Source organism: Ambystoma mexicanum, chromosome 8 (genome assembly GCF_040938575.1).
Source record: "Ambystoma mexicanum isolate Mex_15411 chromosome 8, UKY_AmexF1_1, whole genome shotgun sequence".
Taxonomy (NCBI): domain Eukaryota; kingdom Metazoa; phylum Chordata; class Amphibia; order Caudata; family Ambystomatidae; genus Ambystoma; species Ambystoma mexicanum.
In genome coordinates, this window is record NC_090929.1 from 1724726498 (window position 1) to 1724743270 (window position 16773).

At 47.9% G+C, this 16773-nt stretch overlaps 1 protein-coding gene across 3 annotated transcripts in view; it reads right to left on the bottom strand.

Moving 5' to 3' along the window:
* Positions 1 to 8514: 8514 nt before the first annotated feature.
* LOC138473364 (zinc finger protein 398-like) overlaps positions 8515 to 16773 on the bottom strand; it is a 171572-nt gene continuing 163313 nt past the window's right edge. For all 3 annotated transcript variants that reach the window (XM_069612049.1, XM_069612048.1, XM_069612050.1), the window contains one exon: positions 8515 to 12899. In XM_069612049.1, coding sequence (XP_069468150.1) covers positions 11902 to 12899 — 998 coding nt within the window. In that variant the 3' untranslated portion in view covers positions 8515 to 11901. The remainder of the gene's footprint in view (positions 12900 to 16773) is intronic.

Below are 16773 nucleotides of genomic sequence, written 5' to 3' on the forward strand. Positions count from 1 at the left end.
GATGCCTGGATTAGGGTAGGGGTCAATCACTGTCTACCTAACAGGGCCAGGGATGCCTGGATTAGGGCAGGGGTCAATCAGTGTCTACCAAACAGGGCCAGGGACGCCTGGATTAGGACGGAGGTTCTTGGAGATGAAATAGAAAGGGACAGCCATAGGGCCCAACACTTGAGCCGTCTATAAGGCTTGGAGGGGTTTGTGTGCCATCTGTGGTAGAGCCTGTGAAGGAGCAGTGGAAAGGCTGGCACCTGCAGAGCGGTCCTATCGTGGATTGCGGCTGCAACATCTGCAGGAATACAACTATGTGGCACTCATCAAAGTTTGCAGCTCTACATAGGAGCTGGATGCAGTGAACGTCTCAGGCTTGTCTAGTGAAGGACTCAAAGGTCCAGCAGCAGACGTAATTGCTGTGGCGATCCGCTGCACCGGGTGTTGGTGGGGTGGGGGGACAATGTTATCCTCCCCAAACCATCCGAGCCCCACATCATTTAGCAGGTGCTCAGTCTCATGTATTTCCCTCACACACATTCTCTGAGCCAGGAAGATGATCCTGTCACATACCTCCCCCTTACTTCAGGCTCCACCAAAGGAAGTTTGTGATTTGAAACCTGTAATCCACCTGGCAGCTCTTTCAGAAAGCAAGAAAGGAAGAGGTGGATCAAGGAAACATTGAGAAGGCAGGACGGGCAGGACACATTTGAATTATTCCAGTTCCTGTTAAGCAGGAAGGTGAGATGGTGGGGAGGGGAGGCAGCTGCACAGGCCATTTCATTTCAGGAACAAAGGTGCATCATAAACGTGGATCTCTATGGTGGTCTCCGAGTAGTGTTTGCTATAAAAGTGACCACAGAATGAAGGGAAAGCTTACCACCACCAACTCTGGTTAAAAGACTATTGGCGTTTTCTGGGAAGATTATGATGGCTGCAAAAACTATCTATTTAAGTATGCCGAGTGGAAAACACAGAACCTTGGACAAAATCTACCCACATCCGAGGCTCAGATGGTGAGTTCTGGAACTGCTTCCAGGTCAGGACTTTATCATGTCATTCTGAGGAAAGCTTTTCACTTAAAGGCAGAGAAGGGGAGTATCACACATCTAGGGCATGATTAAACCACATGCAAGATAACAAGATCAGAATCTAAAGAAGAAATATGAAGTCATGTTGCGTGTAGTGTATGTACAAAGCCAGGATTGCGGCTCAAACTGACAAACATATTCCAACGTAGCCATCACAAGGCTCGCAAGCAAGACTGAACATGGAACGAGGAACAATGGTTGATTCAAGAAACCGCTTAGCAACAATAAGAGAGGGGGGGGGACATTACGCATGGCTTAAAAATAGGGGCTAAAAATAGGGGGGGTCGCACAGAAGAATTCAACCCTTACAGAATCTCAAACTCACCTAAAGAATGTAAAATCATAGCCACTACCTCACAAGTACCATGGTTCATTTTCACGCTTTCCCTCCTAGCAGGATGGTCCAGGTACCTGCGGCTCAGGGTCAGTCTTCTAAGAGAAAATGCACTGCAACTCCCTGGCTTCCTCCTTGCAGCCCTGTACGCCTTCCACAGCCTGAGACAGTCCCTGTGGCAGACACAGCCACATACATAGAAGAACAAGTTACTTACCAACTGTAACGTTCTTTTGACTGGATGTTCCTCTCACGTTTTCCTCATCTTATGATATTCGTATCTCGCCAGCTTTGCTGCTTTGGAAATTTTTTTGTGGCAGAGGCGCTGTGCACGAGGTCGTGGCGTCGATGTCCCTCAACGGGCTACGTACCGTGTCAATGTCATCTTCAGTATAAGTAGCTCGTGCCGCGCCCGTTGGCTTCAGTTCTGTTTTTACAAGGAAATATTCAAGGAACACCCAGGCGTGCCTCATGACTGAAAACACTTTGAGAGAGAGAAGTGAAAATAACGCAAACTGTACTGCGGGGTAGAATGGGAGTGGCGATGAGGAATACGTGGGAGGAACATCCAATCGAAAGAATGTTACAGTTGGTAAGTAACTTGTTCTTCTAATGGATTGTTACCTCCCACATATTTCTCATTTTATGATAGAATCGCATAGCAGTGGACATTTTTGGAGGTGGGAGTACTAATTATTTTTATCATGGATGGAATGAAGTACCGCCTTAGCAAATAATCCTTCATGGGAAGAAGAGGCATCCAAGCAGTAATGCTTAATGAAGGTATGCATTGATGCCCATGTTGCGGCTGAACAAATATCTGCTACACGGACTCCCCTCTTCAGAGCCGCGGAAGTAGCCATACCCCTTGTGGAATGGGCTCAAAGCCCATCCGGTGGGTCCATCCGGCAGGTCCTTTCCAGCCAATCTGTAGCTCTCTCCTACAGCGAAAATGATCCAGTGGGATATGGTCTGTTTTGTCACTGCTAATCCCAATTTATGGCCAGTACAACCCACAAAAAGTTAGTCATCCTGATGCAATTTTGACATTCTTCATATATAAACACTGAGAGCCCTTTTTGGGTCCAGTCTATGAAACCGCTCCTCTTCTTTGCCCAAATGAGGAGAAGGGTAGAACGTTGGAAGTATGATTTTTTGTGACAAGTGAAAGTCAGAAACTACTTTTGGTAAGAAAGAAGGTTTGTCCTTGTAAAGGATAGTGTACAGAGGTTTGCATGAGAGAGCTTGCAACTCACTAACCCTGCGGGCTGAGGTCACAAGAAGGACCGTGTTTAATGTTAATGCAGAGGCTCAAAAGGTATACAAGTTAGAAACTTAAGTACAAGATTTAAATCTCAAGTCGGGACATGAAAAGAAACTGGAGGGTACACGTTAGTGAGCCCTTTCTGGAATTGGATGAACAATGGAATTTTGAAGTAGGAAACCTCTTCCGAGTAGCGCTTTAAAATGGACAACACAGCCACATATCCTTTAATTGTTCCAATCTGAAGCCCCAGATTGGCTAGATGCAACAGAAAAGAAAGCACAACAGGGATGCCACATTGAAAAGGGTCCACATTCTTATCCCTGCACCAGTTACTGAATTTATTCCAACAACACCGGTACAGAGACTTAGTTGCTGGCCTTCTGGCCGAAAGCAAAATCTCCATTACGTCATCCAGGAGGTCCCAATCCTTATATCTCAACCTCTCAGAAACCATGCGTGAAGGTTGAATGTTTTGACCTATGGGTGGAGAACTCGACCTTCCTCTTGCGAGAGAAGATCCTCTCTTTGTGGAAGACGTATTGGAGGGCAGATGGACATGCCCAGAAGGTCTGCGTACCACGTGCTCCTGGCCCAATCCGGGGCAATCCAGGGCATCAGGTGTTCCCCAAACTTTCTCAACCTCCTGATAACGTGAGGAATCACAGGGACTGAAGGAAACACGTACAGAAGTGGAAACTCCCAGTCCACCATGAACGCGTCTCCTAGGCTCCTCTCAGAGGGAATTCCCTTGAGCAGTACAGTTCGCACTTCCGGTTGACCCTGGTCGCGAACAGATCCAACTGAGGGGATCCCCAAAGGGTGAAGATCTCTTGAAGGACTTCCTGAGCTAGTTCACACTCGTGGGATACTGTGCTCTGCCTGCTCAGAGCGTCTGCCGCTGTGTTCTGCTCCCTGGCTAGGTGAACGGCCGACAGAGATTCCTTCTTGTATTGCCCAGAACCAGAGCTGCATTGCCTCTCTGCACAGTGGAAGTGATCCTACGCCTCCTCTCTTGTTGAGGTAGTACATGGCCACTGTGTTGTCCGTCATTATTGGGACATTCTTTCCCCGTACAGAGGGCAGGAAGGCTTTCAGCGCTAGTCTGATCGGTCTCAGCTCCAACAGGTTGATGTGTAGTTTGGACTCCGATGGAAACCAACAATGGAGACCAACGACCGCTGATTGTCAGATCGTTAGTGTGGGCTCCCCACTCCGTGAGTGAGTGAGGCATCCGTCACTGCTGTTATCTCCAGCCATGGTTGCCAAAAAGATTCTCCTTTGAGGATATTGTCGTTGCAAGCCCACCATAGTAGATCCTGAGCCACTTTGCTCAGGACTTGCAGGAGATCCGACATACTCCCCGGAAAATGGGACCACTGAGTTCTGAGGGCCCATTGAAGGGATCCCATCCTCAGTCGAGCCTCTGGCACCAGAAAAATGCAGGACTCCATGAGGTCGAGCAACCTCAGAAAATCGTAGGCCAGTAGACACTGGGCATTCAGGAATTTTGTTACTATCTGCAGAATGTGGAGAGCTCTCACCTCGGGAGCCGAGGCTTTGCCACAGGAAGTATCCAGGACTGCTCTAATAAATTGGAGTCTTTGGAATGGTATCATATGGGACTTCTTGTAATTGAGGGAGAAGCCCAGCTTGTGGAGGGAGTGGCAGGTGATTGCAAGATGTTCCTGAGCTTGGAGGAACAAGCTCTTATCAACCAATCGTCCAGGTAGGGGTAGACGTGAATCCCCCCTCTCCTGAGATTCGCTGCCACAACCGCCATCAGCTTGGTGAAAACCTTTGGGGCTGAGTTCAGCCCGAATGGCAGAACTCAGAACTGATAGTGAGAGCCGCCAACTGCAAACCTCAGGTACTTTCTGTGCTTGAGATGGATTGGAAGTAAGCATCCGTAAGGTCCAATCATACCAACCAGTCTTGGAGTTGGAGTTCCTGAAGGATCTGAGAAAGAGTTACCATCTTGAACTTGTCGTTCCTGAGGAACTTGTTCAAGCTTCTTAAGTCCAAGATGGGTCTCAGTCCTCCGTCCTTCTTTGGGATGAGAAAATAAGGGGAGTACCAACCCTTGTTCCTCTCCGCTACAGGTACATGTTCTGTTGCACCTTTCTCTAGTAGGGTTAACATTTCCTGCACAAGGAGCAGATCTGGAATTTTTATAGAGTTGGCTCCCGGTAGATGGTCCTGAGGCCTTTTTAGGAAGGGAAGGCAGTAACCTTGGGCTACTGTTTCCAGTGTCCAAGCATCTAAAGTAATGCCCCGCCACTCGTTCAGATGCTGAAAGATACTGCCTCCCACCGGGGTCTTGTGTGCTAAGGTCTCAGAGATTTGGAGGCGGCTGCAGGAGCGGCTGAGGGCAAAGATGCCGCTGCTGAGGCTGATTTCACACCTCTTCCTCGTCTACTACGAGGGAAATTTATTTTACCTTTCTGTGCGGCCTGTCCTCTTCCTCTACCAAATGAGGAGTAGTATCGAAAAGAACGAACTCTCCAGGAAGATGAGCCCGAATAAGATTTTTGAGGTTGTCGCATAGTGTCCACCTTTTTATCCTCTCTATCTGGGGGGTTAGATGGATAAGCTGACTGTCTTGTGGAGGTAGCGGCTTGTACCACTAGATTTTCTGTTGTAGGGCGTTTACTCAGAAAATCAGGGTCACTGCCCCATGGCCTATATTTGAGTCTCTCAATTTGTAACAACTGTTCTTTGAAGAGCCCTGTGAAAGGAAAGAACTGGGTCCTTTTGTGGGCCCTGTTCCAAGATGTCGGTCAAATCATCTTGTTCAAAGTTTAGTAAAAACCATCCCCAGCCCATATATTCAACAACTCTTTTAATCAGGTTCCTGTACCCGGAATCTGCACGTTCTGCAGGATCAGGTTTTCGAAACTCTAACTCAGGTGATGTATCAGTGAAGGGTATCACACAGGTCTCTCAATCTTTCCTCTGGCACATTTCTAGTACCAAATTTTACTCCAAAAGGAGAAATGTCTTCCTCTGAGACACTTTGTTCCTCAAATATCGAGGACATGGACTTAAAAAAGTCTGATTTAGGTAAGGGAGTATACCTTTTTTCCTGTTCAGGAATTTGTCGAAGATGCCGATTTCTCCTTCTGCTTTGGCGTCGAGGTAGTCGGCGCCAATGGCATCGATGAACTCGTCGAGTGCTTCGACGATTTATGCTTTTTTGTCATTACCAGGGAATCTCTAGAATCTCGAGAAGCCTTCGTCGTTTTAACGTTGGGTCGAGATCGTCGAGTTTCCTCCTTACTACTGGACTTGGCCTTAGTAGTTTCTGGCTCTCCTGCGTCGTCCAAGGGAGCGGCCGGGGTCTGGCTCTTTCAAGGTTTCTTTGAGGGGGTCGGGCCACATTCTCAAAGACCTTCATCATTTGTTTTTTAAATTCTTCCCATTTTCTTGGGGAATCCGACCTAGTCAGACATCTTACCAATTCGGTAGATGTGTCAGACAAAGAAGAGGGAGATCTATGTCTCCTCTTCTTCTTTGAAGAAGAAGAAGAACGCCTCGATCTACTATGTGATCGGGATCTCTTTGAATGTTTGCGCTGATCCGAATCTCTCGATTCAACTGACTTTTTATGTTTTGAAGAGGTCTTCGAAGAGGCCTTGGAAGCTTCCTGCCCCACCACCAGTTTACATTTTCCCTCACGAAGAGCTTTCTCCGTCATCGACTGACAGGAGCCACTGTCACCGGTCCGATGGTCCGAACCCAGACACCAAAGACAAACACGGTGGGGGTCAGTGATCGACATTTTAGAGCCACCGTCGACACATTTTTTGTATCCTGTCTTGGGAGTTGAAGGGGTAGAAGAAGACGATATTTTCTTTAAGAAAATTTGAAGCGCGCCAATAACACGAGAGCGAAGCAATCGGAAAAATGGAACTGAAGCCTACGGGCGTGGCACGAGCTACTTATACTGATGATGACGTTGACGCGGTACAGAGCCCGTGGAGGGACATCGACGCCATGACCTCATGCACAGCGCCCTCTGTCAAGAACATTTTTTTCCGAAGCAACGGAGCTGGCGAGATACGAATATCATAAGATGAGGAATACGTAGGAGGACACAATCCATTCAAAGACAATATTAAAGAAGAGCAGCCAGGAGACACAGAGAGCTGTAGCAAAGCAGCACGCTTCCGTCGACACCTTCATGCCAGCCAGGACAGAGCAGATTGCATAAGTATGTATTCACTAGACATTATGAATGCATACTAGTCATGACTAGAAGACAGAGAATAATTCATGAAAATGTCGCCATGTATAGTGCTAGCTGAGTGTCTTGTGTTATACTCGGGGCTGTGCACAAAAGGTGTTAATGCCTATTTCAATTTATCTAACAGCGTTAACCTTGGAAGGGCAAACGGGCCCTGGAATGCAAACCAGTTCACCAGAGGTTTTACACACACAATGTTGCAGGGGGATATCAGGGGTCTTAACAGCAGTGCCTAGGGAGCTCTCTTCCCCTAAATCAGACCATCCTCAGGGTCATGACGCTTTCAGGGGGTCTTTGCCAATGCACAGATGGCCTCCACAGTGGCAGGCATCACATGTTCATCAAGATGGACCCCCAGCTTCACGTAGGTGTCTGCCTGCAGCTGCCAGTAGGGACACCAAACTTGGTGCAAAGCCTGGTGTTGCCCAATATGAGGCGCATAACAGGCTAATTCCCTCCTCAGTGAGGACCCACTGGCTCTATAGGCATGGGCGTAATTTTAGAGGGGGACAGGGGTGTTTGTCCCCCCCAACTTTCATGGCACACTATTTTGTCCCCATTCATTTGAATGGGGCACCTTTTCTTCAGACGTCATGTCCCCCCCAACATTTTCAGCAGTTTCTCCACTGTCTATAGGAACGCATATTCTTGCATAATCGTGGCCACAGAATGAAGACCATCCGCATATGCTGTGGCCATGATCTGCCAGCAGTCTCTTTGCAAAGCACTGAATGTGTGGGCCCAGATACCGAATAAACAGACCGCGCTGCTTTGTACCAATGAGGTCCATGTTCAGTGCTCGTACACGGAGATGATGAAGCGTCCCAGGTCTGGGCCTGTGAATGTTAATTAATTTGCACCGAAGAAACCAGGCTACCACTTGGCTTGTCGTCGTCTGTTGGACCCTGGCTGGGCATTATACCGGGCCTCGGGGGAGGTCTCTGCTGGAGGAAGACTCACAGACTTTTAGAAGACTTAAATGAATCTTTGTGAGTTAAGGACAGCTCAATGGCCTGCTTTGTTTGGTGTTTGGCAGTCCTTTACATCTGACATCCACAGCTCATTAGCTACAGCTGAGGGCCTCTTGTGGGTCAGTATTTGATTTATGTCTGTGACACATTGTTTGAAGGCAATAGTTAGCAACTGTTTGTCTTTGTTTCACAGGGAGAGTTCTTAGCAGGATCTGATGCCCTTCAGCTCTGAGCAGAGACCTTACAGAGAGTATACATTAACCTGTGCATGGCCCTGTCCATGCAGAAAGTGAACTACTCACCTTCTGAGCATCCAGACATTGTAACAGGATCATTTACCCACACAGCTGTACTTGCGAAGATTGACCAGGTGAGATTATGTCTAGAATGAAAGAAGCCGGCACAGGGTGACCTGTTATGTGGCAATGCTAGTTTGCGGGAGTCTACTTTTTTTTAGCAGGATGCTGCCGCTGCCATGTGAATGCAGCATTACCGACCAGCACTGCGTGCCAGTAACTCAGTCGAGTGTAGAAGCTCCTCCATAATAATACTGGGCATCGCAGCACTTCCAAGGAAAGACGCAACACAGCTGCCCTTACAATGATGTTTAGATACATGTATAGATAGTTTGCGATCCTTTATGACGCTGTCTACACGCGACATCTCTGCTGCCTGAATCAATGGTTGGTCCATTAAACTCTGGTAGAATAGCATTAAGAAATGAAATGTCACTTGTACAGCTCTTTTCTTACATAGAGTCCCAGATCCACATTAAAGGCAGGAAAGTGTCCGTTCTTTATAACATTCCTGGGTAGGTTCAGCACATCCATACATGCCATTAAAGACCAGACAATGGACAAGGATTAGACACACCCACATAGGTCACCCCCACACACAAATACATTTTTCTATTTTGGAAAATAAATACAGGTATGCTCTAAAACCTTCACACGCATTTTGTCCCAAGATTTGGAAAAAATGTGCCCAACACAATATAGCACTCCATGAAGTCCACAACTGGAAGAAAAGGATAGGTCGCACCGGAGATACGCCAACAACCCCTTGACCATTGTGTTCCAGTCCAGGGCCCCGTGGCTGCTTCGGGCTCTCTGGCAATTCAGGATGACTCTAGGACCCCCAGGATCAGAGGCTCTACAAGAAAACCTCACAGCCCAATCACAGGTTTCTCAACAATTGCTTTTGGGATAAATTCAGATCGGGAGCCCTTGGCACCCACACAGGGATGTGCTGCAATACCTCTGGTGTACCCTGCAATCTACTACTGGGGCAAGGCTAAGCTAGAAAGCCTCAGGAGATGTTCTGTTTTAATGGTGGGCAAGACGTCAGACTGCCTGGATGTACACAGTGCCTTCTGAAACGTCTACCTAGACTGACTGTCTCTATTTTTCCACGTTTACACCCCATCTTGTGCTTGACTTCACCTGCCAAGGGTCTTCCCAGAACCCGCTAGCAGGCTCCTTTCAATGTTGTCTTGAGGTTACTGGGGCCTGGGAATGTACAGTGCACAGCATTCCTCAGAGACAATTAGGACATATGGGTAAGTCCTACAGGCAAAATAGACCTGGTAAATGGGGGATAGGTATATGTTGTGGGGACACAGGGTTAATGTTTCCCCCTTTGGCTCATGCGATAGTCCTGCCTGAAAGAGGATGGGGCGTGGCGCACACCCTGGGGCTTATAAAAGAGCTTCCCTGTAATTGGAATTGGTTATTTATAACATGCTTAATACCCAGAGGTTTCTAGGACCCAGGGATCGAACCTGTGTTGCTCCACGCCGTCTTGCTTCCAAGGCGAGCATGTTGCCCCTGAGCTATCCTCCCGAGACAATGCTTAAGGCTGTGAAGGAAATATGGCTACATGGACAAGATTTGATGTATCCATCCTTCCCCTATGCATTCAGCGTTCTACAGGTGCCTCACAGGGTTCACATCTCACTGACACTGTATAGAGACAGGCTAAATGCACATTTAAAAATATGAGTAAGGCGTATGTACCTCCTAGCCTATCCAATTTATACATCTCTGCGCTTTAAAAAATAAAATAAAGGGCATCATTACACGGACGGCGGTGGACCAAGGTGCTATTAGCACCTTGGTCCATGCCGGTAAAATACTGGCACCGCCTTGGTGGAAAGGGGAAGTACCGCCCTATTCCAAGGTTGGTGGGGCGGTAATTCCCCCTTCCCCCATTGCCCTTCCCCATTCCCATTTTTGCCCCATAGGGCATAATGGGAATGGGGAAGGTGCTAATTACGGCACCGCAAATTGCGGTACGTAATTAGCTCCCTGGTTCCTTTGCGGGTTGGTTTTTAACACCTGCAAAAAGCAGGCGTTAAATTCTCCAACCCGCAAAGGGACCTCGCGTAAATGCGGTAAGGGTTTACCGGTACCGGTAAAATACTGGTACCGGTAAACCCTTACCCCCTACCGTGTAATGAGGCCCAAAGTCTTTGCTGAATAAAATGAGGGTGGCATCCACTCGTGGGTTCTTCACAAGCAAGAACTTGGTTGAACATGAATATTTCTTTTACATAGAAAATGACCACCAATATTTAAAACATTGGCTGGCGTTTTAGGAGTCAGGAAGTGTGAACATATTGTTTCATCTATAAAATGGCAGCCCTCGTGTGCAATTGGCAGAGTCTCATGTCGCTCTGCCTTCTTAGACCCTGCTGCGGCAAGGGTAGTCACAGCTCTTCCAGTCTGTGTGCACATTTTCAGGACACTTTCCTCAATAGATCTTCTCTTGCCATCTGGTGGGTGGAGCTTGAGCTTCAACTGCAAGGCTAAAAACCTTGGGGTCATCTTTGACTCCACACTCCCCTCACATCTCTGACATCACTAAGAAGTCACACTACCAGCTGCACCTCCTCAGAGGTATTCTTCTTTTCCTCTCCTTCCCCCAGAAGCTCACTGTCCCCAGAGCTTTGGTTCTCTCTAGGCTGGACTATTGTAACAGCCTCTTTCTAAATCTGCCTGCTTCTACTTTCCGACCCTCTGCAACTTATACAGAACAGGACGGCGAGACTTGTCCTTGGCCTCAAGCCCAGGGATCGTATCTCTACCGGACTGAAATCTCTGCACTGGCTCCCAGTGGTTGCGAGGATTAAGTTCAAAACCCTCTGCATTGTCCACAAGGCCTTCTGGGGCCTCAATACCTTCAACTCGCTCTCCCTAAATACCATCCTTCTCGAGCTCTGCCTCCAACTCTTTCAGGGTCAGTCGCTTCTCCAAGCAACAAGTTGGTGGTAGATCTCTCTTCAGCTGGTGCCTCCCTCTGGAATAGCCTCCCTGCATCCCTTAAACTTGAGGAGAACCATCTCCAGTTCCGGAAGCACCTCAAAACCTTTCTCTTTGCTTCTGCTTTTTCTCCCCCTCTCCTCTGCGGACCTCCCGGCTGTAACCAGAACTGCTCTGGCTACCTGGACACCCTCTGATCTTGGGCCCAGGTCCCTCCCCCGCCAGCATCACACACCTGCACTGCCCACCTGGCAACTCCCACACTGTCCCCAACAGTCCCCCTACCAGACCTTGACACCTGATGTCTGCACTTACCCATGCACTTGCCACTTGCGGTCCATTACTTACTTATTGTTTTTTCTACTCCCATGTATTGCACTGTCCCTGCCCCCTTCCCACGCACTTGCGCGATCTGAATGACACATGGCCTAATAGGATCGCTGCCTGTCCTCCCTTTGTACCCCTTCCTTGCCTCGTCGCACCTTGAAACACTTGTGCATAGGCGCGTTATAAATGCCATATCATATCATATCAGCTAGTTCTAAAGAAGCACCGGGCCATGACGGTCTGTGGATAGTTCCTTCTTCATAGTGGTGTAGCATCATTTGGTGGTAGATCTGGGTTTAACACATTGCCACAATCCCGCACTCCCACCCCTAAAGCTACAGGATCTTGACATAGACTGAAGTTTGTAGATTCATTCGCCAATATGAGCATGGATATGTTCTGTGCCTTGCTTTACTGGACCTATGTCCGATCTTTCATGTGTATGGTTTGGTGTCTTGCAAGAGTTCCTTTGCGACTGAAGCTTTTGCCACAGATCGTGCACTGGTAGGGCCGCTCTCCTGTGTGTATACTCAGGTGTTGATTCAGAAACTCCTTCAGTCTGAAGCTGTTCCCACACACAGTACACTGGTAGGGCCGCTCTCCTGTGTGTATTTTTTGGTGTCTTATATAAACTTGCCGGTTCATGAAGCTTTTCCCACAGATATTACAGGAATAGGGCCTATCCCGCATGTGTGCTCTTTCGTGGTGAAGAAGCTTGGACATCGGGGAAAATATTTTCTCACACACAGCATATGAATCTCCTCTTTTTTCTGTGTGTATTCTCGGACGTTCTCCCCGACTGTCAATCGGGGGGAAAATGTGTTCACTTCTAGAAAAGGAATGTGGTCTCGAGCCGTGCAGCCTGGTTGGGTCACACGACATAGCATCAATATTCCTGACTGCGCTCTGGCCTTGACTGGGTGCCTCCTGGCTCTGCAGGTGGGGCATTCTGTGAGCTTTGTGAGACAGCATGGGATGTGCCGGAGGATGGAAGCCAATGAGGTTCTGCCTTCGCTTATTTTTTACTTCTTTTTGTTCCTCGTCAATAGCTGCCCACCCTCGGCCGCCAGAAGGTGCACTGTCAGCAAAGCTCTGGACCACTTCCGCGGGGAACTTTCCGCTGGAGGATTTGCCCGGTGCTGGAGGTGCATTGTCAGTGAAGCTCTGGACCACTTCTGCTGGGAACTTTCCGATGGATGATTTGCCCAGTGCTGAGGGTGCATTGTCAGTGAAGCTCTGGACCACTTCCGCGGGGAACTTTCCGCTGGATGATTTGCCCAGTGCTGAGGGTGCATTGTCAGTGAAGCTCTGGACCACTTCTGCTGGGAACTTTCCGCTGGATGATTTGCCCAGTGCTGTCTCCGCGGCACATTGGAGAGAATTCTGGAAGTTCGACTTTATCTTCAAGGCTGAATCACCTGTGGGATCAGAAGTAAACACATATCATTAGCTGGTTCATGGGATTGTTTCACAGTTTTAGGCCCTAATGCTTTGCACCTTCTCAGAGGAGCTCAAACCCTGCATCACCAGAGGGGTAGATGCAGCTAGAGTTATGTGAGTCGCCTGCACGAGCCTCACTGCCCATAGAAGGCTTAGAACGTCTGAGATGACAATCATGGTGCACAGGTGGAGGATGTGAAATTACCACACTGTGCTATTGCAACTGCCTGGAGCTCGAATGCACTCACGCTGGTGGTCTCAAGACTGCCATAAGCCAGACTAAACAACTCAAACGCCATTTACATTACATTGTGTTCTCCCAATTCCTGATGGACAAAATGGAAGGACTCCAGAACAAAGCCGGCCGGCTCCTCTTCCCGCTTCAGCTTCACACCCACACTATGAAGCTCCTTACCTCCAGAACTGTATAAAGATGTATTGCCCACTCAGACCCCTGCAGCCTGCAAATGCATCCCTCCTTCATGAGAACAAGAAGCGGAGGCTAAAGACTCCCAGTGCTTGCCCCAAGGATGTGGAAGAGTCTTCCACACGCCTGAACTATCCTGAAAGGTTCACACATGAAAGCATCCTTTGCAGCAGAATCAGAGATGGAAACAGACTTTGGGTTCTATCAAAGCCTTGGCGGTATCCCGATGGTACTACCACCGGGATACCGCCAACGGTTCCATGTAATAATGTCGCCACAAAAATCTCGCCATGCAAAAATATCGCCGAAAAATGGCAGTTTTTTGTGGCAACATTATTGGATGGAACATGCGGGGGACACACCCGCAACCCCCACATTTTCTTTTCTTTTTTTTTTTTTATTATTTTTTTAAATGTTTTATTTTTAGCCCCTTTCTCCATATATATGGTCACCCATATTATATCGGCGCGACCTTTTCCCGGCGATATTATTTACTGCGACCATATATATATGGGGATAATATTACCTGATACCCCGCCAACGCAAACAGTGTTATCACTACTCAGTCCGGCACTATTAGCGCCGGATCACGAGTAGCGGTACAGCAGTAAGCTCCCATTCCCCATTGGATCCATTGGACTGCATGAGGTTGGGGCCGCTATTAACGAGGCGCTAATAGCGCAGAGAAACAGGCAGAAAGTGCAGTATTTTACCTCTAACAAAAAGCTGGAGTTAAACCTCTAAACGTTCCGCCCAATTCATGATTTGGCTGGTCCTTAAATGCGGAGGCAATAGCATTACCGCCGCATTCAAGGGCTGAGGCCAAACTCCTGATGAGGCCCTATAAATCAAGAGATGTAGAGGCAGGTGAACTCCAAGAAATACAGAACAACCAATCACATAACATAGAAAAACATCTACAATTTAAATTTGAACAAGAAAAATCCAGTGAATTGGAAGAGGCCTTAGCATGTGTAGCTTTACATCTAATGTAGATGAGGGCAAAGAAGCAGCAACTGAATGGGGGGGAATTACTAGTAAATACTCCCAAGCAAATGATCAAAAACACATCAAATAACATTGCAAGAAATTGCTGAATTAAAAACAGAGATAGAAATACTCAATGCACAGGAGGCTGCCTTCAAAAACTACCAGATCCTAGAATTGAAAATTAAAAAACAAAGGAAGTTTAAGACAGCTGAAAATGACTACCTGAATGGAAGAATCTTTACATTCCAGAAATAACATGAGCATGTGAATAGCAGCAAACATCAAAGACTTACTCAAGATTTGAGTGAAAAGGAATGACCGAATATAGAGCTGGAGTCAGCTCACGAAGCAGAAGCAGAACCAACAAATACACGAGAACAAAACACAGGCAGGTGAGGAAGACCGGGAACTGCCCGACTGATATCACAACAGCCCAAAAATAAATGACACAGTCAAGTCAAACCAAACCAAACATAACTACTTCCTCAATCACCTGAAACCAAGAAACAAGAGCAGAAGAAACACCAAGAGACAGAAGAAAGAAAAGGAGTAACCACCAGATCACAAAAGAATGCAAAGCCAAAAGATAAAATGCTGATTTGCAATTTAACTAAACATCTGTTGGAGAACCTCATCTCCGCACCAGGGAAAGGTTTCTCCTAGCAGTGAAAATAACTTCCTACAAACACAAACTGATCTCTGAAAATTCTGTTGAAGTCTAAAGCTTAAAAAGTCTTTGAAAGTATACTAGAAAAGAAATGTAGACCAACTTTTCAGTCACATTTATAGAAGATACAGTCAGACGGATTAAGTTAGAAGAAACAGAATTACACATAGGAATGAAACCTTTGTAAATGAAATGGACATTCATACAGATGTCAGCATTAGGCCCAAATTAAAAACGAAATCCAAATTCCTTCGGTGTCCACCACAAGACAATGTTCTAGACATATTCCATAGATGAGTAATGAAAGAGTTAAGAAAAGCACAACATAAAAACCACAACAACCAAATGCCCTTCAACCGAACCATTAACCAACAACCGGAGATGATACTGAATATTGTGATGAATCCAGGCAGTCAGTCACCTCCCCCCAGGGAGACCCGCCCCCTTTGGGAGTAGCCAGGTGAGTCTGCTATACCTCACACCAACTAGGGGGCCTGGCAAGCAGAATCCCTCTGGAGGGAAGGACAGGAATACCCCAGAGAGAGGCTCAAGTCACCATCCCTTTGCCCCAGATACTACCATCTTAATGGGCAATGCAGGAACTAAGATGCGTGAGAACCCTTTAACAATGGCTGACACAGCTTCTGACCCAAACTTAATTTCATCCTCTTTAGGGAAGATAGCAGAACGGCAGAAAAACCAACCTCCTGGAGTCAGATCAGGTGAGAAATCAATCAATCACAGTGCACATTGGGAGGAGGGAAGCTCAGAGAGACAGAATTTCAGATGTGGCACTGCGCCTGGCGGTCCGCACAATGACAGTGTAACATGGCCCGGTTGGCGAGAACCCAGAGCAGTGGGCTGTGGCAGCCTGAGTGAGAGCAGAGTATCTCAATGGGCCAAGCAGAGCCTGCAGGAGAAGCCTTCCACAAGCTCCCGCACCAAGCAAGCAGTAACCAGGAGAAAATGCCACCGCTGTACAGTCCAGTTGAGAAGTTGCATAAGCAGCTCAGCAGCGAGACGAGGGACAGTCGGCCTACATAACCCTGCCAGGGAGCAACGCTCATCAAATAGAGGTGCATGGTGGCTTCTGAGGAACAGGAGGTGGGTGGCAAGGCCAGAGAAGGAAGCTCTGGTGCTGGGAAGAAACAGAGAGATCCTAGAGGGTGATGAGAAACAGAAAGAAACCCCAGTGTGGGGAAGAGCCAAGAAGCCCTTGCGGCTGGGAAAAGACAGAAAAGGCCTGGCGTGGGGGAAAGGACTAAGAGACCCAGAGTGGGTAAAGAACAGAGAGGCACAGAGTGGGAAATGAGCAATTAGTTTCTCTGATCTTGCGGATTACTTTGTGGATTAATGGTGTCGGAGGGAATGCGCACACCGACATCCCGCTCCATTGAAGTTGCAATGCATCCCCCAGCGAGCCTCTGCGCTGACCCAGCCAGGAGGCAAACTGGTGGCATCGCCCGTTCAGCTCTGTGGCGAATAGGTCTATTAGGGGCTGGCCCCACATTTTGAAGATCTCCAGCAGGACTTGTTTGTTCAACTTCCACTCGTAGTTGTCTACACCCAGACTGCTGAGCCTGTCCACCTCCCGGTTGGACTCCCGCGGAAAGGTGGTTTGCAGAAAGCCATATGTTGTGGGCTATGGCCCATTCCCATATCCCGATGGTGAGCCTGCACAAGGGAGGTGATCTGGTGCCCCCATGTTTGTTGAGGTAGTACATGCAAGTGGTGCTGTCCGTCTGAATGCAGACCGGGCTTTTCTTCA